Source organism: Dermacentor albipictus, chromosome 1 (assembly GCF_038994185.2).
Source record: "Dermacentor albipictus isolate Rhodes 1998 colony chromosome 1, USDA_Dalb.pri_finalv2, whole genome shotgun sequence".
In the NCBI taxonomy this organism is placed as follows: Eukaryota; Metazoa; Arthropoda; class Arachnida; order Ixodida; family Ixodidae; genus Dermacentor; species Dermacentor albipictus.
This window is the reverse complement of record NC_091821.1, coordinates 24095703-24121389: the sequence shown is the minus strand read 5'-3', so window position 1 is coordinate 24121389 and position 25687 is coordinate 24095703. Positions and strand designations below refer to the sequence as shown.

The window sequence follows — 25687 nt, the reverse complement described above, 5'->3', positions numbered from 1 at the left end:
TCATAATAAGATCGCGGTTTTGGCACGTAAAACCCCATAATTTAATTCTTAGGTTATTAGGTCAATTTGCTACTGTACCCACACCTCATATCTGCTCTTACATGGAGATGACAATAGCTACTTGTATGCTGGACGTAAGGATTGAATCTGCAGTGAAGGCAGCTGCCGGAGTATTGCGTCTTGCTCGCGCCTATGTTTTCTTTCTTTCTCCACTATGCTTGCTCACAGTTTGTTAGTTTGTTTCACTCCCCCGTCTCCTTAACCCACCTTGACTTTCCATATATATATATATATATATATATATATATATATATATATATATATATATATATATATAGATGTGTGTGTGTGTGTGTGTGTGTGTGTGTGTGTGTGTGTGTGTGTGTGTGTGTGTGTGTGTGTGTGTGTGACGACAAAGAACGCAGACAAACTTTCGGCGACAACACGCGCGTGCGAAATGCAAAGCCATCGAAAGTCTACTCCTGCGCGTCCGTTCTAATGCGAGGTGCCAAGCCTTGCACATGCACACAAACAGGGTGCGTTTGAGAGAGAAAGAGAGCGCCTCTCGAGCATGGGAAACCCCTTCTGCAGCGGCCGAGTGATAGCAGCAGCAGCGCGAACCATTTTACAAAGTGCGCGGCGTCGCTGCCTCCTCCCCTTGGCTGCGACACACTGCGCCAACAACGACCGGTGCATTTCCTCGCTGCCGGAGATTTGTGCAGCGCGAAAGCCCGGCACCGTGCAAAACAAAAAGGAGAGAACGAAAGCTCCGCGCGGCTCTCCTTCGGCTCCGCGCGCGCATTACGCGAGCACGCGGGGAGCGCAGCGCTCGGGGCCGCCTTCGGCCGCAGCAGCGCCTTGTTGGCGGGAATCCCCACTGCCTTGGCGCGCGGGCGCTATCATCGCGTCCGCAGCGGCGTCCACGCAAAGGGGAAGCTCCCGCGGCCGCAGCCGGCGAGCGTGGTTATTACGGCCCGTAAATTAATAACAACGGCGGCGTGTACAGCTCCTGAAATATCGTTCGAGCACGTGTATACGAGCCACGTTTCGCGGACCGGGCTCCCCCCTCTGCAGGATTAGGCGCCCGCACCGAAATGCCCGCGCGGGAGAACGATGCTGCGCGCGGTGCTTATTTCTGCGCGAGCGCGCTCGCGGAGAAAGGCTGCTGAGGTAAATCCGAGCGCGCACTCAGTCAGTTCGCGGAAGAGAGCGTGGGCTCGAGGAGAGGAGCGCACTCGCTGGCCTGCTTTGCAGAGAGACGAACCGCGTTGCCCCGGAGGAGGGTCGCGTATTTAGGTTCTCAAATGTCGCCACTGTTTATCAGCGAAGAGTACTCGCCTGCGGGAAAAGAAAAGAGACAGGACAGCGCATGCGTGCACGCAGTTGGAAAGAAAAGAGAGTGCACTTGGTTTTTCCACGTCGTGGCAGACGGAGAACCTAAGTGCTTGTCGCGGGTTAGCTGCTTTTCGAAAAACGTTGTGGCGAGAGTCCCAAGTTCCTCCTGAACGAACATGGACGTATTATTTACTTGTATATAGCCTGTTTAGCGAGTTAGCGTGCCTTGCGCACTTGGGTAGGCTGGAGGACAGTGTAGGAAGCTATAGCTCTCTCCTGTAGGGAAAGCTCCTACGAAGCTATTTGATAAAAATGATTCTCTGCTGTTTAATTTAGTAATTGTCGATTTCGACAAAGTTTCTAAGTTTCTTGACAGTACTGAATGGATGATAGGCTTATAAGCTGGCGAAACTTTCGGCGCAATAAGAAGGAAGTAGGTGACACACTACATCACTTTGCCAGTGTTTACCGAGATGCTGCATGTTTTCGTTTCCCCCGATACAGTGACAAAGCGCAACTTCGCGCAGTCAGAAAGGTTTTAAAAATTCGCCTTCCGCGATCGCTCACGAAGGTCACCGCGCATAGGGTCATTACATCAATGATTGACCAATATGACGCGCACCGCCGACAGTGCCAACGAGAAATAAAAGGACACGAGGAAAGCCCTCATCCACGCCAAGCGAAGCGTGCCGCTTTTAAACCTCTGCCACGCAGAATGCGCCGCGCGCGCACACACACGACACGTGTCCGCGAACTTGAGCCGTTCGAGCCACCGTCATTGAAGCGTGTTTCTCTCGCGGCGATCGCGTCACCGGCGGAGGGGGTACGCTATTTCGAGTGCCTCCTAATTGCCGCTCTCTATATAGTCGTCACGCAGGCCCCGCATAAACCGGCCGCGACATCGTTTAGAGACAGCGGCCCTACGCGATGCGACCGCCGTCGGCAGCAGCAGCAGTGAGAGCCGAAACACGTAAATAGAGCTGTGCGAGAGAGGAGGAGCAAAGAGAGGTCCGCAATCGCGCGCCGCTATCACGCGGCGAACCCTCCCTCCCTCTTGCGCTTTTTCATTCCCGACTGGGAATCCCAATTTATTTTCCCGCAGCCACCCTGTTCGCCGGCTTGCGAGCATCCCGTCTTTTTACAAATTTAAACCCGACCGCGGCGGCGGCGAAAAAAGGCCCTTGGCCGCGGATGAAGAAACCCCCGGGCGCTGAGCTGGCGGCACAGTCGGCAGGAATTCTTGGGTGGGCCCTTATCGCCGCCGCAAATCGAGCACGTTGGCGCTCGCGAAAATGGCAGCGCGTCGACGCAATGCGCCGGGTGGTCCGGCTTCCTCTTTTTCCTGGGCGCCGCATGGCAGCGCGCGCACTCGTCGCCCGGGGAGAGGGAAGGGTACGCCGATGACGCGAGAAAATGTCGCCGACGAGGCAGCGACTGCTGCGCGCGGAAAAATCGAGGTCGGGCACCTATAATGCATGCATGCCGCTGGATGCCAGCATGTCAACCGGAAGCAGTTAAATACGCGAGTGCCTGCTGTGTTTACGTACTGAGCCGACATTCTAGTAAGTGCCGATATTGGAGCAGATATAAAGTACACGGAGCAATAACACAGAACAGAGACAAGCCTTGTTCCTGAATAATAATAATAATAATAATAATAATAATAATAATAATAATAATAATAATAATAATAATAATAATAATAATGATGATGATGATGATGATGATGATGGTGGTGGTGGTGGTGGTGGTGGTGGTGGTGGTGGTGGTGGTGGTGGTGGTGGTGATGATGATAATAATAACTCGCCACAATATATTTCCTTTAGGGTTGCGATTACACGGTAATTACTGCTTACGGTTACATTTTTCTTCGGTTCTAGCCACCAAGAACGATTAAACCCAATTTCTCGACTTTCGTCGTCTCTTTCCGATCAAAAATTTCGGAATCGCACTAGAAGATGAACCAATCACTTGAGAAACATTAATCATACGGGGCCAGAACGAGGCGCCTTTCCTGCACACAGCTTCCTGGCACGTTGATTGCGTCGTCCATGTACGACGCTGGCTAGGGGGAACTGCAGTTCGTTCAACCAGACGTTCTTACGCGCACAAGGACGTGCGGGAACATTGTTGTTTCGTCATCCATGTAATTGTGTAACTGCACGATTTCAACAGAAATGACACGTGACATTACAGCGCTTGCAAAAGTGTCATCTCTTGACCTGATTCTAAATCGAGTGTACCGCAGCGCACATGCACATTTGTCATTACCGCACATTTTGCGCTTTTCTCCACTAAGCTCGCAAACAGCTACATTGAAGAACAAAGTGGAAACGTAATCGAGTACTACGGAACAATACGACGCTATCTCGCTTTTTCCTTTTTTTTTTGTTCCAGTGCACAGCACAAACGCGAATCCGTGAGTAGCAACGACTACGACAAAGGGCCCATGCATGGGCACCCAGGTCACGGATTCAACTCCCGGCAACATCGATGACATTTCATCGAGATCGATGCAGAAACGGCCGCGTATATCGTTCGCTTCGGCTTCCTTCAAAGCTCGAGCGACGGCGCGTCAGAACGTCACGTGCTATTACTTCACCGCCGACACGAGTCTCGAGCCCCCGGGGCGCGCATCATCGCAGCGGCACGAGAAAAGCGCCCACCCCCGAGCGCGCTCTGCCCCTGGAGAGCGCCCATAGCGCGCCTGCGGAGGAATCCTGTCAGCGCCGCGGCGCTCCGTCTAGGAGCAGTTCGTTCCACCTGAACAGCTGCCAGCGGTGGCGGCGGCAAGGCCGCTTATTAACAAGCGGCCGCTACCACCGCCGCCGCTGAGAATAGCCTCATTAGTTGAACAAGCGCGCCGCCGCCGACGCCTTCGGTTCCCCGCGCGGAGGGAGGAGAGCAGCCGCCGGTAAATATAAACGCCCGGCCGCGCCCGCCCGCTCTATTCGAGGCCGCCGAGAAAACCGCAACGTGTCGGCGGGACACTGACCCTCGGTGCTTGATCGCTGTCGGCTCCGCGCTGGGCGCTATACTGTCTCTCGGTCGCCGAGGTACACATGTGATACCGTGCTGAGGACAGGGGACGTCCTCGTTGGCGGCGAGCGTTAAGCGAGGGACAAGGGGAAGCGCGGTTCGAGCGAAAGAAGAAATTGCTCGCTCATTTGCGGACCGTGATACGCCGCGACGATCAACTTCCGGTGTAACGCTTTAGAGCTCCAAAGGATAATATCAGTTGGTGAGTCAGCGGCGCGCGTCGACGCAGCTCAAATTAAATGGCGAACGTATGCTGTATGCCCAGGCGCGCCCGGCAACTGCCTTTTATAAGTGGGGGCAGGCCAGCCAGAGGTGGGTCGTCTCAGAGACGGACGTACATTTATTCATTATTTCACGAAGAGTAGCACAACCGTCTTATCTCCAAGTGACGTAATCTCTATCCGGCGCTGCGGGCCTTCTTGAGACAGGGCAAAAGAAAGGAACGAAAGAAAGAAAGTGGGGCCAGAACACGGCGCGTCGCTCGGAAGCCAAAATGTCGACGAAGCAGCGGAATCAAAGGGTTCCCCTCTTGGCGGCGTCGTAAATCAAGGTTGTCCTTGGCAAGTCGTCTCCCTCGTGCCCCTGCGTGTCACTCGCGCGCTGCCACCGTGCGCACGATGACAGGGACCCTTTAAAACACCTCGGCTAGGGCAGCGTGCCCTTTGGTGAGCGGCTGTAACGCACAAAGCGCGCGCCACGTTGAGGCGCGGGAAACACCGCGCGCTCACCTAGCCAACTCAGCGCGGTGCGTGAAACGAGCGCCGACGTGCGGGCTCGTGCCATCGGGTTACCTTGCATCCGCCGCGCTCGTGGATGCAGCCCCGGGCCAGACGTCGCTTTATTCTTGACGCTTGGCCCGCCCTTTTGCAGCTCGTTCATCATCTGCCCTCGCTCTTTGTTAGCTGTGGTGTGTGCACGCCTTGGGCGCCCTGTGTGAGCACCTTGTCTCGCTGTCAGCAGCGTGTCTCCGCGCGCGCCTCCCCTTCGCGGCTGCGACGCGTGCGTCCGCGCGTTCGCTTTGTTCTTGCTTCGGAGCGCGCTCTATTTTGGCATATTAGCGATATGCGCTGTCTTCGAGGCACGAACGGCACGCTGCTAGCAGGACCACGGGCCGGGCACGCGCGCTAACTAGGTGCCTTTGGCTTGTAACCACTTGAACGGGAGCCTAAACTGGATCATATACTGTATACGTGTAGGTTGGGACACGGCAGTTCATAAGTTGTGTATTCAGAAGATCTGAATGCAGAAGACTGCTCAGAAACAACGGCTCCGAGGTCCCGTAAAAAGAGATGATCGCATGTCGGCGGTTAACGTATGACATGGTATGTATACGGTAAAATGCAACATACTGCAATGCTGAGTTGCGTGTTTGATTGCTGGCGTTGCTGGTCGGCTTCGACAGAGCCTGGTCATGTGCGGCGTTACTGAAAAGGTGGTCGGTAAACGAAAAGAAAAAGTGGGTTAAATGGAGAGAATACAACACTATCTCAACAAATCAAGCACAAACCAAGCGAAGGAATGAAAATGACGTCGTTTAGACCAGTATAAGAATAAGATAGAAATCATTACGGCTTAAATTTCGCCACCACTACGAGTATGACGTGGTGCGATTCTTCCGCTGCGCGTGCATGGTTCTTTCCAGCCGGCATGCGTAAACCATGCTGCATATATAAGGCAATGAGTGAAAATTCTTCACGTTCAGGGGAGAAAGTCTCATTTTCTCTGGCTTTCCCCGTTCTTCTGTCTCTTCACGGTGACTGAGTTAATAACCTTGTGCCGTGTCACGTCGGCTCACGTGCTGCCACTGATTGTGATCGGCACTAATGGTGGCGGAATGGCTTAATGAGCGTGCCTTTCTCTTCACCCGGCGCAGGTCATGGTGGCGTGAATCAGCTGGGCGGCGTATTCGTGAACGGCCGTCCATTACCGGATGTAGTGCGGCAGCGCATCGTGGAGCTGGCGCACCAGGGTGTCCGGCCCTGCGACATCAGCCGCCAGCTGAGGGTCTCCCACGGATGCGTCTCCAAGATACTCGGAAGGTGAGAAGGTTCGGCATACAAGGAACGGGAAGCCCAGTGTGGCACACACGCGTTGTGTCTTTTTCATAAGAGGAATATTGGCCCCGAGCCATGCATATTCCGGCAGCGATGCTTTTCTGCCGTTGAGCACGGTGATCATTGATTAATGCGTAGAATCCGAAAACGCTTGTGGCCGAGCTGTGTGATTCCCCACCCTCATATAGGTCCTCATAGAATAATGCTGATGAAATCGAATTGATATTTGAAAAAAATAGAAATCAAAGGCCCATTGTTATCGTACCATGCCTCTGGACATTAAAAAAAGGTGAATTTAGGTCATGGTTCCGAAGTTGTGATGGGGAAATGGAGGGCAGGGTAGCGGTACAGTGAGAATAAATAACTTGCACGTCAGACAGTATATATAATCAGAACAGCGACTATATGAATGACGCACCGCATCGGTCAAATTGATCAGCTTCGTTAACATTTACAGCCGTTGAAACTAATTGCTTTAAAAAATAAAATGAAATAAGCGTTACGAACGAAAACGCAATTCATCCTCCGGTTTGCGCTCTCTCCGCTTGTCCAGCCGGCTTCCTGTCGAGTCGGCTTTTAATTTCTGTGTAAATAGCACGGCCAGCCGAACTCGACAGGTGCCCTTGCAGACACCGCGCACGTCCCACTGCGCCCAACAGATGGGCTCGTTAACTGTGGCCCACTCCACCTCGCTCGGTGGCTGTCAAGGCTCGACGGCGAGGCGACTGTGCCCGTTCAACCCGCGGCGGAGTCAAATGCGCCTCGCAAGCTCCTCGCATATGCACCCCTGCGTCAAGTTCGTGCAACAACTGGCAGCGGATTTCTTCCACGTGGGCGCCCACGAACAAGCTGACCAGAAGGGAGCCAGCTTCGCGTGCCGCTCCCGCGGCCACCCCACCTCCTGCCTGACAGACTCCCTCAGAGAAAATTTACTGCGTCCTCTCCAACGCGCTCGGCAAATTCCATAACTTTTGGGTCATTTCCTCCTTTCGCCGGGCCGAAAGAAAAACGTGCGCGCGTGCGTGCTCGCCAAACGGGACCTGTCTCTCGCGTCGTGCTCTCTCCTCCCCCCTTCGGCGCGCGTATGTAGACGCTCGAATGCGTCCCGAGTTCCACCCCTGTTTTCGCGCACATAAAGAGCCAGCGGATCGGCGTTTGCTACGCGGAGCGGTGCGCCCCTTCATCCCTATACAAGCGTCCCTCGTTCTCCGCGCCCTCCAGAGAAGCGGCCGCCTCATCGGCCGACAAAAAGCGCCTCTGCAGTGGTGTTCCGGCCGCGCGCCAGCGGCGGGACACTGATCGACTCGGCGGCGGCCCGCGAGATGACATCAGCGCGGTTCACTGGCGTGCGTAATAATGACATCAGCAGCGCCACCCGACAACCGTCTGTCTTAATCTGACTTTAAAATGGACCTCGCCCGAGCAGCGCGGGCTGATGGATACCGCTTTCCCGGGGACAACAAAAGGTCCCGTTGTAGCGTAATGATCTCCTGAAAGACTGCAGCCGACTTAATTGTGCTCGGTCGCCTTCCTTTGTGTGCAGCAACCAGATGGCAGCGCGGCATACATACGCCGCCGTGCGGGATGGCTCGCGGCAAGCCCGCGTGCGCTTCGCGCCTAAGCGCCGGTTACAACCGCGCGCATGTGTACGAAGGATGCTTGCAGTGTTTTGTGCAGAACTTTATAACGCGAAGCTCATCGGCACCGCCGGCACTCGGCTGGTCGGTGACCGGGAGAGATTAATCGTTTGTGGAGGAGAATGTCGTGACTTAAACAGAACGCAGTGAGACAATTACTGCACGTTTGGACCGCGCAACTAAAATGAAGCTCAGACAAGCTGTGCATACTTTGAGGACGAGCTCAACAGACTTTGTCCTTTGTTTCGTTTGTACGAAACAAGGTTATTTCTGTACCTTGATTTCAGTTAACAAACCACTGAGATGTTATAATTAGTCTGCTATTTTTAATCACTAGAGGAAAAAGCTCGAATCCTTTACCTGCGAGTTATTTGCAGAAGCGCAGTGATACCATCCCGATTCTCTCGAGCGTTTCTTTCACTCTCCCAATCTTTATCACACTTTTCGTGTGAGAGCTCGAGCCATTTATGATCGCGAGATTACGGCCGCTCATGCGCACGCCGGCAGCTTACCTGAACGCTAAGCAGCGCCACGCCAAAGTGAAAGGCTCATTCGAACAAACTTTCGCAGTGCGAGAGTGCAGGGGAGCCGCAGTCTTTTCTCGGCTATAATTGCAGGCAGCGCTGCGCCCGCGCACAGGTCTTCAACCCTACGCCCGCGCCAGGGAGTGGCGCACGTGAAAGATGGTTTGGGGTGCCAGCCGGCGTATATACGCGGCCAGCCGCTGACCACGCGAGACTGGACGCTGACCGTCGCACGCCCAGGGCTCGGCAGGAGCGACCTGTGGTTCGCGTTAGGAGGGGGGGGGGGGGGGGGGGGGAGTCCCGTATTAATTACGCGAGACGCGGAAGGAAAAGCCCGGGGCGTAATTGCAGAGGTCGAGAGGAGAGGGTGGCAATCACGGATCGATAGCTAATTTGGAGTCGCCGGACGCGCGGCTGCGCCCATTTGACGCCGCGTGGCCGAGGGTACACCAGCGTGCGGAATAACGGCTGGGTGGCAGCTCGGGGTTCATAATATCATACAATGGATTGTGGCACACGTGCATATATATATAAGACGTGCCGTGCGGGCACACTTTTCGCGTAAGCGGTGGTGCATGCAGTTTGCTTTCACAACAAGTTGGTCCTCTTCCTCTGCTTGAATTAAGGGAGCACTTACGGGAGAAGGGATTACACGAAGCGCACCGTATAGGTTGTTCAGCTTCAGAACAAAGATTATTCCAAATGTACGTACTGAGTAGCTCCATGGCTGAGCATCCCGGAATGCAAGGCCCTTGCTCGATAGGTTGTCTTCGATAAACTCAATTATTGGAACAGTTTGCCTTAGTTTGCCTTACTTATATATAGCGCTCGTAAATACACATCACTACACTCTAAAATAGAAGTAACCAGCAATGACCAAGTATATGAGGCCGTACACCATTACGTAGAAGAAGTATATTTTATTGACATTGACGCGTCATAATCACAAGTTTCCTTGCTTTTCTTGCTTTCTTTTCTTTTTCATTGTTTCTTTTTATTTGGGTGGAGGGGGGGGGGGGCATATGTACGTACAGTGTGGAGTATCCCATGGCAGCTGCTACAGCTGCGAACAGCTCTACGCGTTAAAGAGATATATGGCAGATGATCGTGATCAGAACGTATGCTGTCGTTGCCTGCATGCAGGTACTACGAGACAGGCTCGATCCGACCGGGCGTGATCGGCGGCAGCAAGCCGAAGGTGGCCACGCCCAAGGTGGTGGACGCCATCGCGAACTACAAGAAGCAGAACCCCACCATGTTCGCCTGGGAGATCCGCGACCGGCTGCTGGCCGACGGCGTCTGCGACCAAGACAACATACCCAGCGTTAGCTCCATCAACAGGCAAGTTCACGCGCTGCACTGCAGCTTGCCTGCATGAATTTCTCACTGATCCATGCGGTGTTGTACCGCACTTCACCGGCTAGTACTGTTGTTGTGCAGCATCTCACTTCTCTTCCTTTTTGTTTCAACGACAGACACACGAGTTCACCGCGCCAGTTAGATTCTCTGTAGCTCCCTCTCAATTTTCTTTTTTTTCTTTTGTTATGTTTCTGTAGTGTTTTTGTTTCTTTCGCGGCCGCGAAGCTTGCCTACATCCGTGTGTATATGGTATTTAATCCGCCACACGAGAAGTTGGGCGCGTGAAGCCTCTGGTATCAGGAACACCATACCATTCATTCCAGCGTATTTCAGTTTCACGCAGAACAGGTAAACCCTGTTTTCCACGCGAAGGAGTGCCGCAGGAAGAAAACCCTATGAAACGGCGCTCGGAGTGCCGTCTGCGGCTTTTAGAAGCTCGTAAAAACAATGCTTTCAGGGACGGCGCGGGGCCACCGAATGGTCGCCGTAAATCCCTGCGGGCGCGCGAGGTACAGAATGAAAGAAAAGATACACAGACCCGCCACAGGCCATTCGCGGCGGCGAAAATCGGCCGCGCCTCTATCGCGAACGCGGGGCACGCGCGGCGTATATACATCCAACGAAGGTGGTGGGCTATCGGCACTCCTGTTGATCCCGCCGACTTTTCGGTCTGCTCTCGGCGCCCCGCTGCTCGAATCGACCAGGCCGTAGGCCCACCGCAGCGGCTTTTATAAACCACGCTCTATAACGGCAACGGTATGGAGCGCGAAAGGGAGCGACGATGTTGAAGACGGAAACAATAAAAACAGAGCAAAGGCGTATCCGTAGAAAGCCACCTATGTGGTAGCGGGGAGAGACGTATACCGGGAGAACAGAGATGAGAGTAAAACAAGAAAGTATAGGCCGCGCAGCTGAAGCTCCAGAAAAGAACGACAGAGGGAGAGAGAGCAGCAAATGGGTTTCGTACGGAGAAGGGGACTTCCCGGAGGAGTCTTCCCGCTCAGACGACATATAAAACGCATTTCGCGGCGCGTGCGCCGTTCCGCCACTTTCGCAGCGCCCTCTTCACGCCTTGGCGGGCACCTCTTTATGTCTCGCACGAGAACAGGCCTGCTAGAGGGTCACGGGGCGTCCCAACCGCTGGCGAGGACCCAGGCTAGCGCCGCAATCGATCGCCCATGCGGCGGAGGCAATGTAACGCCGCGCTCTCCAAAGGGACTCGCGTTTTCTCTCCCATCGAGAAAGAGGAAACGTGCTCTTCGAAACAAACTAGTGGTTCACGGGGCCACGGAGAGCCCGGAGACGCGAGTTCCAGCACAGCTCTTCTTTTAATCGTGTCGGTACGGATCACTAAGCGAGTCGCAGCGTGTAAGAAACAACTTGGCGCAACATGGTTTGAATTACTGGCGAACTAATAATTCACTGTTCTCATTCTCTCGAATCTCACGCGGAAGCTCAAAATCTGGTCGCGTGCACTGAGATGATTCGTTAAACCGTTCGGATAGTTATTTCGTGCAGCTGCCATAATGCAGTAAATGCGAGAAAGGCACTACTGTCGGCTGCGCTATAACTGGTTTGAAGCTGAGCCGAATATCTTGGCGTTTATCACTGACATTGGATTCCTGCTATGCGCGTGGCTAAAAATGATTTTCAGGCTCTTCGTTTTCCTCAAGAAAGCCCACGTCGTTAATTAACACCACTGGTTGATCTTTTTGTTTAGCAGTTAACTAGACTGACGACGCATGGCGCCCTATTTCGCTGTTGTTCGTTAAAATCTATTTTGATACTTTCTAGCATGCTTTCAGTTCACAAAGCACAAAGTCGGATAACGATAAAAGAAAGAAAGAAAGAAAGAAAGAAAGAAAGAAAGAAAGAAAGAAAGAAAGAAAGAAAGAAAGAAAGAACTGCCTTTATTTTTTCCTAACCGAAGGCATACGGGAGCAGAGTGTAGTATCGGGCACTCATCGTCGAAATTCATCGCCGGCCCATCTGCGCGGCCACAAAAAGAACGTCTCTATTGCGCTCTTAGACGGGCCTCGCGCGAAGCGCGGAAGCTTATTAAACAGATAGCCATCACTCGCACCACCCACCCGACCGCTCCCCCCCCCCATTCTCGCGGAGGGATGATCGGCGCGCTGGCGTAACAGCTAGCTCACCAGGGCGTTCATCACACATTCAATCAGGCTCTCCGCGCGTTCGGGGCGCACCGCAACGCGTCCCTGTGTGAGCGCACGCACGCATGCCGCGCCAAGTAACACGGACGCGGCGCCCAATTACGAAAGGCCGCCGCTTTTACGGAGCAGGAACAGCCGCGTCTCTGCCGAAGCCGACGCTTCTGTGGGCTCCATCCTCTCGCGGCATGCGGCCGGCGCTGATCCCTTTGGCTTGCTCCGGGCCCGCTCCTCCATTTGTGTCGAGGAGGCCCACGCAACGCGAACAGCAGCGCCTGCACTCGAACTCCCTTGCCGCGCCCCGCCACCGGGCTGCGGCCCCTTATCCAGCGCTAATCGCAATATCGGGGACAGGGATTGCCACTTTTTCTCTTTGCAGAAAGAGGAGAAGAGGTGGTGCCGAGAAGTGCTTGTAGCGACGGGCACGCAGCGCGCGCACATCGGAAGAGGAAAACGGACGAGCAGCGCGAGGAGGGGGGAGCCTGCATTCGCGTTGGTGCTGCGCTGCACTCCTGCGGCGAGTCCGCCATTAGGGAGAACATGTTTCTCCGGTCGGGGGAGGTCTTATATTATTTATTAGCCGCGGGGCAGCGATTGGCCACCGATAAACATGTCATCGTCGAGGGGGCTCGAGCACTGGCTCTCTCGACGGCTCAGGCGGCGAGTATGGAGCGTCAAGTGTGCTCGACGAACCGAGCTGTGATGACAGATCTCTTCGGTGCAGGGCGAGGCCGCAGAGTTCTGCTTGGGAAGCGGTCGTTGGGCCCGGATGTATTTTGCGGTAATCACAACGAGGTGACATGCATGCGCACTCCTCGGACAGTTTCCGCCCCTTATTGCCGGGCGGTGACAAGCGGCAATATTTGAAGAGAGATGAAAGCGGTGTAGACTAAAGAACTGAGCAACTATCCACGTAAGTAAGCAACGTGTAATTGAGCATCTCCGAGCCGCAAGCTGCTTCACTAGCGACGGAACAGTGGCGATTGATACCAGAAGCATTGCTCATGCATTCATTTCTTCCTTATATACCCCCAATATCAGCCCACTTCTGACACAAATGAAGAAGTAAGTTGACACAGTAAAGAATTATGTAATTGCTAATGTGCAGTTATCTCTAAAGTTCTGACTATGTATTTCTTATCATAAGTGTGCTGTGAAAGAGGCAGAACGTTTCTTGAATGTCAAACCGTGATCGTAGAACTGTTTTTTTTTTTACATGTTCAAAACAGGTGCAGTTTGTCGTTTACATCGTTGCCTGGTGAACAGTGGCGTTGTTATATGTGAGACTTTCTCCGTGCGACGTCGAAAACAGTATGGGCCGGTCAGAGCACATACTAAAGAAGAGAAGAAGAGATGCCGGATCATTTCTTATTATACTCTCCCAAATATTGAAGGGCATTATAGGAACACCATATTCGCTATAGTGAGGAATTAAGTCTATTAAACCATAAGTTAACTCCTCGCCCACAAGCCAAAGTTAATTTTTGCTTCACAAACAGTCCTTCTTTATATTATTATTTATCAAATACATATACCTACACACATGGCACGTCATACATGCCTACCTACATGAGGTATGGCAGGTTTATGTAGATTGATGCATATATTTGAGCGTAGCTGGTTATTTAGTCATGGATGAATATATATATATATATATATATATATATATATATATATATATATATATATATATATATATATATATATATATATATATATATATATATATATATATATATATATATATATATATATATACATACATACATACTTGGGCTTTTTGTAAACTAAATAGTGCTACGACGTGAAGTATACTTATTTTTATAATTTTCGCTTATGCCATGCCACTACTTACATTGGTACTGCGCATTGGATAAGTAGCGATGCCTCAAATGATTAAGCAGTTAGAGGAGTCAGGCTAGCTGTTATACGGAAAGCCGATGGCAATTCGAGGCTTTCTGCCTGTCTTGTAGTCTACTCGCCCCTCAACGCGCGTTTCACTAATTTATAGCGTGGACGAGAGAGAAAGAGAAGGAATAAAGTTATTTCGTCTAGGAAGCACTCCTTGCGTAAAATATGGCTCCTAGCTTCGCCCGCTGCGAACCATTTAAAAAGCTTTCTTATTAATGAGTTGTTCTCCTGCTAACATTCCTCCGTTTCTTCTTCTTCATACCTTCTTTTTTCTAAGTCGGAGTGACCACTCAACTTGGGAAAGCCGTATGGTGCGGTGGACCTGCTCTTCGATTTTGACGCCGGCGACGACGCCCGAAACAAACGCGCGCCTAATGCTCTTAGGCACTCGCGAGAAACAGGATATAGGCTCGCGCTGCCGCGTCCCCGCCCGAGGAAACCCTTCCATAATTCGTGCGTAATGGAATCACAAACCGACTGAGTGCTCGCTTCCGCCGCCACTGCCGGGAAAAGGAGGGCCCGCGCCCCAAATTCGCGCGCCTCGCTGAGCGCCTCATGGAACCTGGCACTCGCCAGATATGCAAGTCCCCGAGAGCGATTCCCCCCACCCCCTTTTACTTCCCCGGAGCGGCCGCTGAGTGGCGTCCCGCTGTACACAACCTGTTCAGTGGGTCGCGTTATCGCCGGACAGCCTCGCCGAAAAGGGGCCCCGCTGTACTGCGCCTTTGTTGTTATCCATGTAGCACCACGGGCGGGGCCTTCGATCTCGTCCCCCGGGAGCTCCCAAGGGCGGCGGTGGCCTTTCACGTGCGGCAACGCTGCTGTGCGAGGAAGACAGCTATCGAGAGGCCAAATCGCCTCCTGCACGCAGCCGGCGCGGAGGAGGCCTGTGCAGCGTATACGGGCGCAGAAAGCAAGCCTAGAAGAAAGCAAGCGTAGACATGTGCGATGCGCGCACGCACGCACACTGGCACCACTCACGGGCTGCAGGTCCCAAAGCGGGGGGTCAGCAGCTCCGAGCGGAGGGCGTCAATCCGGGATCGCAACACTCACTCGTGCCGGCAGGATGATAAATAATTTACGGATTGAGCGTCGGAGGCTCCCTAGCCCGATATTGAATTAAGGGCGGCCAAAAGAGAACCCAAAACACCCGCCTACCGTGTTATACCGCTTCCCGGAGGGAGATAAGGAGGCATCGCGTGGCAGTGCAAGCCTGAGTGCGAAAGCACTCCGCTGGCAGGGGCGCCAAACAACCAACCCCTCCCCGCTTACAACCATTCCTTCCACCCTCGACCTCTCGGCATTTTCGCCATTAAGTGGCCCACGGAAAAGCGCCCCTGCGTGGCCCGCATGTACACCTGGAAACGCTGAAACGTGTTCCGTCTACGCATGCGCGCTGCATTGCATCCCGGTAGCGGAATGCGAGGTATACGATTCATTCGTTTGATCCCATCTTATGGCAGTCATGGGACCCTTCATAAGTTTTTAACGACACCCCGTTAAACGTGCTCTTCACGATGACATGTCAGTTCACTGCGATCGTTCTGAATCGATTGACCGTGTGTTCAATTGAGCTGCATAAGACAGCTAGACACCGGAAATGCGGACAAAAAATTTGGTTCCACCTTCACAGCCCTAAATTTCGAAGGCTACATACGCGTTTCATAAGTAGCCGAACTTTACGCAAGCGGGGCGCTAAATTTGTACGTTCGCATATCAAGCTAGCGCAACCTTAATAAAGTGCCGCACGCCTTGGGTCCTGCATAACTTTCGCAACTTAGTAACACAGAGCTCCGCAGTGGGTTGCCAAAAGAGTGTCACATGCTAGGCGCGACTGCGGGCAGAACAAGGACGATGACTCGCAAGCCGTGCAAAATAGATGCAGTGGCTGTGTCAGGGGCGTAACCAGCAACGTCATTTCGCAATTTGATGACCTTAGTCTCTTTTCGGTACGCGTAGAGAAGGGTCCACACCGGAGGTCTATCTGTACCGTTGCTAGATTCGAAAAAAAAAAAAAGCGTTTCTCTGCAAACTGCTACTTGTGTTTCATTGAAATTCTGAAGTTTTACGTGCCAAAACCATAATCTGATTATGAGGTATTCTGTAATGGGGGACTCCGAATTAATTTTGGCCATCTGGGGTTCTTTAATTTGCACCAACGCATGGTACACGAGCGTTCAATTAGCCCCCATCGAAATGCTGCCGCCCCGGCCGCGATTTGATCCTAGGACGTCATGCTCAGCAACGCAACGCCAAATCCACTAAGCAACCTCAGTGTATGCTTATATATCATTTGAACCATTATTTTACCGTGACCCAACATGCACTTCAGGTTTCAGAGAAAAAAAAGTAAAACAAATAGCTTCGGAGGAAGAGTACCTAGGGGAAAGGAGGAAAAGGCTCTGGCCGGCCTAAACCCTCCTGACTCAAGGTTTAAAAACTCTATTGTATTATAATATGCGAAAGCAGGGTCCCGCAGACAACATCTGGCTTCCCTACGCGTGCTTTCATTATATAATAAGGTCATATAATAAGAAGCAACTGATCATCCTACATCGTTCTCTTAATATGCGCTCCCATTGTACTAAACGCTTCCCAATAAAACAAGGGGAAAAAAACGTCACAACGGTACTCAGTGCGGGTAGAAGTCACAACTCGGATCTTTCGCCCTCCTCTGAATATATAGAGAAAGAAAGACGTCTGATGCACCTTCGAATATGTAGATGTGACATAATAACTGGACTGAAAATGAGGCACCCTTAAAAATAAAAATGAAGTGGTCGTGAGGGGTAATATCACTGTTGTTCTGCGCAGGTGCAGTTGGACTACTTTAGGAATACGCTTAAAAACAGCCGCGTTTATTTTCTTTGTTTTCTTGGCGTGAAATCAGCTAGGCGTGACTTGTAGACACCGCGCGTGATTTCGCGCAAGGTTTGTCGACGGGCTTTACGGCAGATGCAACCGAACCAAGCAAAGCGTGACGAAAAGCATCTCAACACGTGCCCAGTGCCTTTGCAAACGGTGTGCACGAAGAAGAAGAAAAAGAAAAGAAGAAAAAGTGAACATCTGGAAAAGGCAAAATAAAACAAGGTGAAGGCGCGAGCGCAAACTCCGGAACGCCGAAAATCTCTCTAATACTGCGTCCTTCAGCGGCCGAATATCTGCTTCGAAAAGGCGACAGCGATCGATACGCTAGGCTGGGCGACCAATCAGGCTGCTCTGCAGCGTCGCTCCTTGGCTTCCTTCCCGTTGGGCTTGTCTCCTTTGCCTTGCACACGCCAGAATGAAGGGGCACGGCACTGCGAACCGCGTGGAGCGGCTGTGCGCGCATGCGGTGGCACAAGTGGATGTCGTCGTGACAGCCAATCCACCCCGCACGTAAGGATTTCATCGCTAAGTCAAGTGACAGGCGACGAAGGAGGAACTCTCACTCAGCATTCCAAATATTTGTAGATTATTATTTCTTTTTCGTGAAAGTTGACCCATAAGAAAAAAGTTCCTGGTAAATAGCCTATTGTTATTCCAGTATTGCGCAATATATTAGCAGCATGTCTCTGCCGACATTAACAAGGTGTGTTGCGATAGCTGACAACTTGAAGGCCCGCATGCCTCTTTTCCCAAAAGAAAGAAAGTGAGGACACAAGGCTGAGGACAAGGTGCGATGGTATGTCTGACTGGCTTGTTGCCTTGTTTTCAGTCTTTTTATCTCTCTGCTTTGTTCGCTTTATAACGAACTGTAAACCATTTCAGCTGAGCGCTTCCGACATCTTTGAGGACCATGACTGTTTAGAGATTAGCCCGAAACAAACAAACATCACCCAACGAACTATAAAAGATTCGACGGTTAATCTCTGTAGTGCCCGCCATGCAGTTCGGTGGGAATGAGGTGGGAAGCAAGAGGCGACCTCCGTCAACTGTTAACTGGGAAGACGCGGCCAGGGATCACGCGCGAAGAAACCGGCACCGATGCCGCAGCACTTCCAGTCCGCGAAGAAAAAGGGCTACTGAGCGTCGGCGCGCTCTTTTTTAGGGCCGCATCGTTTTCTTGGCCGCTTCAGCAGCGTCTGCGGCGGCAGGGGGAAGGAGATGCAGGGGCGGGGGGGGGGGGGGGGGGGGAGTTCGCGGGGGCGTCTGTAGAGCAGCGTTGCCTCTCTGGCTGCATGGAGGGGGCCGTGATGGAACGCCGGGAAGGAAGCGAATTCTCCATGTCGCCAGGCAGAGAAGTGTGATAAAGCTCCGTGCCTCCTTCTCCACCTCGTCTTCTTACCCCTATTTCCTCCTCCAGACTCTTTCTTTTCTTCTTCTTCTTCTTCTTCTCCACGACATCCTCGCTGCTGTTACTCCGGTCTATGCGCTTTTGCCTCTGCCTGTGTCGTCTTATTCCTCCCCCCCCCTCCACTTACTTTTCCTCTTATTTCTTTACATCTAACCGAGACGCCGGAGCGGCCTAGCCCGGCACGTCGCATCCAGCTTCCTATACACGGTTTGATGCTTCGGATGCGCGTCTCCCGTAAGCGCGCGATCGGGAACTTCTATTCGCTCGATGCTGAGAATCGCTTTAGTGTGGCGCCGTGCTTGCTGGTAACGCCCGAAGTTCTGGCGAGACACTGAGGATGTTACAGGACATCGCTCGACCTTTAATAAATATGCCTACAGCCATGTTCGCCGACATACTCGGGAAAATGTCCGTGTCCGTGAAGTGGAAAAGAAAAATAAGATGACAACTATCCCTTCCGCTGGAACTTGTGATGGTATGAAAAAAAAAAAATCCTGACCCCCCCCCCTTTTTTTTTGGTATTTTGTGGACTGTTGGTCTGTGCAAAGAAATAAAGAACAGTACAAAAAAGCTTAGCTCTAACGAAAAAAAAGAAAACAAAAAAAGAAGAGTACTCTTTCACTTCTTTGTTTCTTTCTTACAAGTTCTCGGTAGCCGTTCCACGCTTTCCTATATCGGCTTTGCCCAGTAGGATGTAGGTTTTGTAATACTCCCAGCCTAAGAGAACTCGTTTCTCGAAGGTGGCCCTGACCATTTTCGCGAAATCCGTAATTTCCTGTTTTCGCTGCTTACTTCTCTGGGCTGAGTTGAATGGACCGCGTGCAGCTTGTGCAATGCCTGCCGCACTGAGCCTGGCAGGAGCAACCGTACCGCGTTTCTCTTGGCGTCCTTATTGCCAGAGAGACTGGGTGAACCGGCGTCATTCTACCTCACGAGGAAGCCGGTACCTTTCATTTTGAGCCGCCCCCTGGCCCTTGCGCCATAAAGCCCACTTAATTATCATATTGAGCCGCGCGTAAGATGAATACCGAAGCAATACGGACGATAAAGAACAGAACCACGGGAAAACGGCGCAAGAGGGTCGTGCTGAAACAATTTGTGTATTTCGTTTGTGTACTGTCGTAGAACAGGGTACGTCGACAAATAGGAGCACCGAGAAGGCAACCTTACCGAAACGCCGCAGCTATAATGCCGTTGCCGAACCAATTTGGTCGGGCGTGCTGCCAAATTTTCTCCTTCTTCCCTTTCTCGCCGCGCTCCCCTAGCAGTGAAAAACAGCGACACCACCCCGAACGACGGGCGCATCCCACGGAGATATCTGCGCGCCACGCCGCCCGTTCATCCTCCGTTGTGTGTCGCGTTCTCCTCCGGGACGCATTGTTCTCGCCCCTGGTTGCGTGCCAGTCGGCCAACAGCAGCAAGCGTTGTTCGCGCCGATCAGCGGACGCCGCAGCGGCATATGTGGGACAGTCGGCAACGGCGGCGCGGCTGCGGGGAAATTGTTTTTGCCACGCCCTCCTCGTTTCCCGCCGAACGTCTCGGAGGGGGTCGGTTACAAAAGGCGAGATCAATGCGCGTTCAATCGTCCCCGCGCGCTGCTGCTGGTGGTTCTGCTGCGTTTTTCTGTCTGGGCCCTGCGACGATTTCCGGTTCCGGTTAGCGCCGGAACCGTTCCCGCGCCAACCCCACCGCGCCCCCACGCCCTCCCCCCGTCCTCTCAGAGTTAGTCTGCGGAAGCTACGGGCTGACTCCGATACAGGGGCGGGTGCCAAAGTCGCGATCACAGTATAGTCATCGCTGCTTGTTGAATCCACGGCGTATCTTAGCAATTGGTCTCACGCGCGGCTTTTGGGCAAATCGCTAGGGAAGCCGTACTCGACAGCAAAAGATGATCGTTAGTGACAGAGCTCGTGCACTGTGTGTGCCGAAGAGTGATGAAGGTCACTTAATGCACCGAAGCGTCCTGAGTGCATGCGCGTCGGACAGCGTCCGTGGAACGCGCGGGCAACAAAGTGGAACCTGTAAATTTGGCACTGCAGATAGGCACTTACAAAGCCACATTGTTTCTTTCTTTTTCTTTTTGTTACTGTATCACTCTAAAAAATGTTACACCCTTAAATGTGTTAGCCTGCCCTTACCTTTAAGGCTATAAATTTTTTATTGCACACGACAGCGAGCTCTAAGTATACACGTGCGGTGAGAAAATACGTAGTTGTAAACTGTGTATTAATTTTGACCACCTGGGTGGAGGGGGACAGGGGTACACTGAAATTTATCTGGCGCGATAATTTGCCAACGATGTCTCTGAAAGTTCATTTAATGTACTTTTAGTGTCTTCTGCCGCAGCTGTAATCATTCTTACTTCCTACAAAATGTCGCCAAACAAGAAATAAAACACCCATAACTGTGTTCAAATGGTAAATGATTTTGAATAGCGCAAGTATGTGAGAAAAGTTTGTTGGAAGTTAGCGCTCTTTCTTTCCTTGTATTTTTCTCGCGTACTTGCGCTACTCGTAATCCTTCATCATGGTATACCAACAGGCCCAAATTGCTGCGGATGTGTTGTGCCAAATGTGCCGAGCCAGTGAGGTGCAAGTTACATAACGCTGTGATGCCAAAGCCTATAAATGAAGCCACAGTCCTTTGCAGTCAGCAGATAAATTTAGTTAAAGAATTATTAGTGCGTTAAATTCCGGCTAAGTTAGAAAAACTCTGATGAGGAGGGGTTAAGTAAGGAAAATGTTTCGTATGATTTGAATTTGTCATTTCCAAGACATAAAACGTTAAGGCAAGTAAGAAGAATATTATATTTTGTATCTAATACACATCGTGGTTTTCTCGCTTTGTGGCATGTCTGTGCAATATTGATCGATGAATAAGTACATGCTAACCGACACTTCTGAAAGAAAATAGAGAAGAAGAAAAAAACTAATATCGCTTTCTAAAAATTCATTGGCGAGTGTATTAGTATTTTCTTGCTAGTTAAATAACGATGCGAACCGCTTTATTGCACACGAAAATGGCGACAGACAGCTAGTGATACAAAGGCTAGTCATCGCCTCCGACCTCCTATCACCCGATTTCCCCTCCTCCCACCTCCCTCTCCTCTACCCGCTCGCAAGTGCTTATGAGAACATAAGAGTGCACAGCTATACTTGATCAGCGAAATATATTAAGCTCAATGCTATGTTGCACTGTACGAGGACAAACACTGCAGCACTACGTGCATTGTTGTCGCGTAAACAAAGCATATTTAGTAATGGCTGCACCACTTATATTCCTTTCTCGTTTACGCCAACCGCGAGAGTATAATGCATTTCAGCGCGAAACGTGCTCATCTCTACTGGGCCAAAACGAGACACTAACAAGGTCGGGCGTTATCGCACCTCTTCTCCTGTCAGCCCAGTTGCTTTTCTGTTCTCTCTCCCTGCCCCACACAAATAACAAGCAAGCGCAGCCGAGCGCAATCAGTGTGCGGTTGGCCTCGCATACGTCAAGCGGATTCGCTCGTGCCGTGGGGCCCAGCGGGCGTCAGCACTGCGATCGCTTCGCATTACCCTTCCGCGAAGACGCCCTGTAGCTACTGGCTCCAATTGTCTTTCTCACTCAATTTCGCGAAAGTGATGCCGCTGAGGATCACCGTGCAGTGCGTGCGTGCGTAATAACACACGAGCGCAAGAGGCCCCGCGCGCTCTGCTGGCGGCTGTCTAATTCACGGCGCGCCCCGATCTGAGCCCAGCGCCGAGCTCTGCGTGCGCAGGGGCGATCGGCCGCCGCGCCTGCCATAGTGTAGGGCCGCGTTGGTTTCGTTTCTTGTATGTGTGTGCCTACGTACGCACCGCCGGCCCGTGGAATCGGCAAGAAAGAAAGCGCGTGAAAAGGCAGAGCGTGGATCGTTTTCATGCGTCACGCCTCTTTAGAAAATGAAAGCGTGCCTGGTAACCCCCCCCCCCCCCCCCCCAAACCGCCTCCACCGGCACCATTTCTCCCCAGGGGCAACAACCCTCCCCTCAGCGCCGCCGGCTCTACCGGCGCGCCCTGCTCGCGTATGTGTCCCGGCAACACAGCGGCGGCGGCGGCGTAGTACATTCGCGGTGCGATAGGAGAAGCAACTCCCATGCCCTAATGCTCGGTCACTCGACGGGACGGACACTCCGCAGGCCACGCGGCCAGACACACTGCACTCGCTCCATGCTTGCAGCTCTTTCTAATCTGGCGGCTCCTTCCTCATTGCAGGATCCGTACGTAGACACTCGGTGACTTGATCCTCATGCACAGTGTTTTGGGCGGCCGTTTAATGTTTCATAAGAAAAACCACCTTCCGCGATAGACATGGGCAGCTCGGCAAGTTCTGTCGTTAAGTCAAACTTTTTGAACTAAAAGAGATGAGCCAGTTAGAGCGGCCAACCCGCGTCGGGAGCAACGTTTCAACACACAAGCAAGCACGCTCATACATTACATTCACATTCGCACAGGCGCAAACGTGCACCTACGCACGAGTCTAGGAAGCGGTACGTGAGACGAGCCGCAGCCGACCATGTTGAGAGGCGGCAGTGCGCAGGCAGCCTGATGCATAGTATTATACATCAGGCGGGCATTTTCTCCACACGCGAAGAGTCACGTCGGCGAGCGGTCATGTCGCTGGACGCCGGACATTCGCTGTCTGCCCGTCTCAGAGGGTTGGGCTATATGCAGCCTTTTTCGGGATACAGTGATACAGTCGGGTGTCGTCGGTCAGCGCTCGTTACGCGCATCGTCGCCCCACTGTTGGTACTGCAACGTGGCGCCTCCTCACAGGCTTGCCAGCTTATGTAGAGAAGGGAGCGGCGGCCCAGGGTGAGAGATCGCCCGCTCTGCTCACTGACTTTCAACACGTGACAAGCCGTGCATGCCCGACGCACATGTTGGACGACAGCGACGAGACTCCGGCCGCTGAGTCAGAGCGCGCGGTGGCGGCGCGGCTGAATCACTGGTCGACGCCTCGCGTCCCTGCTGCGATGCAGCTGGTAATTAATGAATTAATGAAGCCAGCATGCGCGGCCGTGATTGAAAAATCGTCCTCTACGCGGTGAAGGGGGGGGAGGGGGCTAGGAGAGTGCAAAGAGACGGTTGTGATTCCTTCTCTCTGTCTCCCTCTTTTGTTCCTGTTCGGGCATACCGAAATAGATGCAAACGAAATGCAGTTTGATAAGTAGCGCGAGATTTGGCATCGAAATCGAAAAACAGGGTTCGGCCTTCTCTATGATCTTACCAGCCCGACAGGGAATTTTGAAAAAAAAAACAAATAAAATGAAAGATGAACTTTTGGATCCGGCGCTGTGGTGTTTGACCGTGGGGCTTAAGACGTCGGAACACGCTTAACTACACAAGAGTACGAATTCGTGTTGTCGTTCTGCGAACCTTCCTTTGACGTCCAAACAGCTCAGTTTGCCTTCAGTACGACCGAGCAGCAACGTCTCTGCATAAAGCGAGCATGTACGTGCGCTGACAATACGGCGAGTGCTGAGTCCGAGTATAGTCTCCCTCTTCTTACAAATTCTTACATTTATTTTTGGACGCTAGTCGGCTCGATACGAGCGGACGCGCCGACTCAAGTGCGCCCGGAGGAACCGCGCGGCGCGTGTAGAGCTCACCCTGAGCAAGCAGCTCATGCGGGGGCCAAACGTCGTCGCAATTTCTCGCCGCCTACTGGACAGGGACTTTAACCGAAGTCAACGCAGGGCGCTAGCTTATGTCCACACAGCAGCGCAAATAGACACGCCGCGCGCAGCCGAGCGCATCGACTAGTCTCAAATGGCTGTTTCCTCGTTTCGTCGGGCTCCCGGCAGCTATCCTTTTTAGAGGGGAAAAGAAAAGAGAGAGAGCGCCATAGATCGGGAAGAGGAGGGGATGAAAAAAGAGGGCGGGGGGTGCGAGAGAGGTGCCCTAAGATACTGGCCCCACGGCTTCGATCGCGCACTCGTGGCCCAAGAAGCAGCAGAAGAAGAAGAAGCGCGTGGCAGGGGCACGAGCAAGTCAACAAAGCGCAGCAGTCACGACAGCGCTGCAGCGCGCGCGTATGCTATAATAGCGCTGCGCGGGCCTAGTTAGACAAATACGCCTCGCGCGTTGCAGAGACAAGGGTTCTGCGGACAGGACTGGTAGTCATTAGCCGCCCTGTCACATGCGTCGGCCACCGCGAGGGGCGATGACGAGCCAACGACAGAAAGTAATAGAGAAAGGAAACCATGAATGACCACGCAGGTCATTCTTATGGCGGACGGATAGATAGCGGAGGGCCTTCCCCTCTCTCACACGGGCACTCTGTTATGAGGGCGTGGATTTTCATGTAATGGGCGTGCGGATGGGTTCACTGCTTCGGTTTGACTGCTCGTTGTCTCAGCAACAAATCTAGTGTACCCATGCACAGTGCGGTAATTTTCAGTGAAAGCAGGTACGGCGGCATACGTCCGTGTTATCGGTGCAGCACCGCAGCGAAGACTTTATGGAGTCGCGTATACTTCTAACATTGTGTAACATCAATAATTCGCTTCGCGATGCGAAAAAGACAAATAAAAGCAAGAAAATAAAGTCTGCATACTTCAGGGATTTTTCTCATTCGGAACTAATTTTCTGCGACGTTATAGTTACGCTCCGGTTCCTCATAGCGGCCCAAACTTAATGCAGATGCCCAGCGATCCTGTGCAAATTCCTCAAACTGTATCGACTACAGCTTGTGTGTGCGCGCGCACTCAGGTTGTGTGCAATTGAATACCCCTACTTCTTTTGACAAAGATAGGAACGCGATATACTATGCAGCAAAGTATATACCTTATAACACCTCCCTCATTCTATGGAGCCACCATGTGCGCCGTCATGACACGACATACGCAAAGGCGCGCAGGGGGCAACGCATAAATTCAGCGATTCCGCAATTCTCCTTGCATCAGACCTTTCTGGAACGTGTAAAGTTCAGAGCGACAAATTCTTGGTCAAGGCCACGCTCGAGTTGAGTGGATAGATCTGCCAATGCGTTCTTGCGGTATTCGACTGGAAAGATGGAGTGTATATATATATCACTTGGATGTCATACCGACTTAAATATATGTATACCCTTGCGCGAAACACTAACTATAAATTTCTTAGAGAGCTATATATAGTATATATTACAAGTCGTGTGCGCGCGGATGTGCCTTATAATGCCTCAGGACTCTCTGCACGTCGTTACAATAAATGAAGGAGTGTTTCGTGCGCGCCGTCAGAGGTAACATTAACGGAAGTGCACGCTCGCTTTCTTCGCACGTCTGCAATAACAGTACGACGAACCGCGCACTTGACTCGGCAATGCAAACATCACAAAGCAAGTCTACAGCGCTGTAGTCGTGCACTGCTGCAGGTCGAA

At 52.3% G+C, this 25687-nt stretch overlaps 1 protein-coding gene across 9 annotated transcripts in view; it reads left to right on the top strand.

Annotated features, from left to right (window-relative positions):
- sv (paired box protein shaven) overlaps nucleotides 1-25687 on the top strand; it is a 243189-nt gene that overhangs the window by 168471 nt on the left and 49031 nt on the right. For all 9 annotated transcript variants that reach the window (XM_070539673.1, XM_070539681.1, XM_070539697.1 and 6 more), the window contains 2 exons: nucleotides 6248-6413; nucleotides 9733-9930. In XM_070539673.1, coding sequence (XP_070395774.1) covers nucleotides 6248-6413; nucleotides 9733-9930 — 364 coding nt within the window. The remainder of the gene's footprint in view (nucleotides 1-6247; nucleotides 6414-9732; nucleotides 9931-25687) is intronic.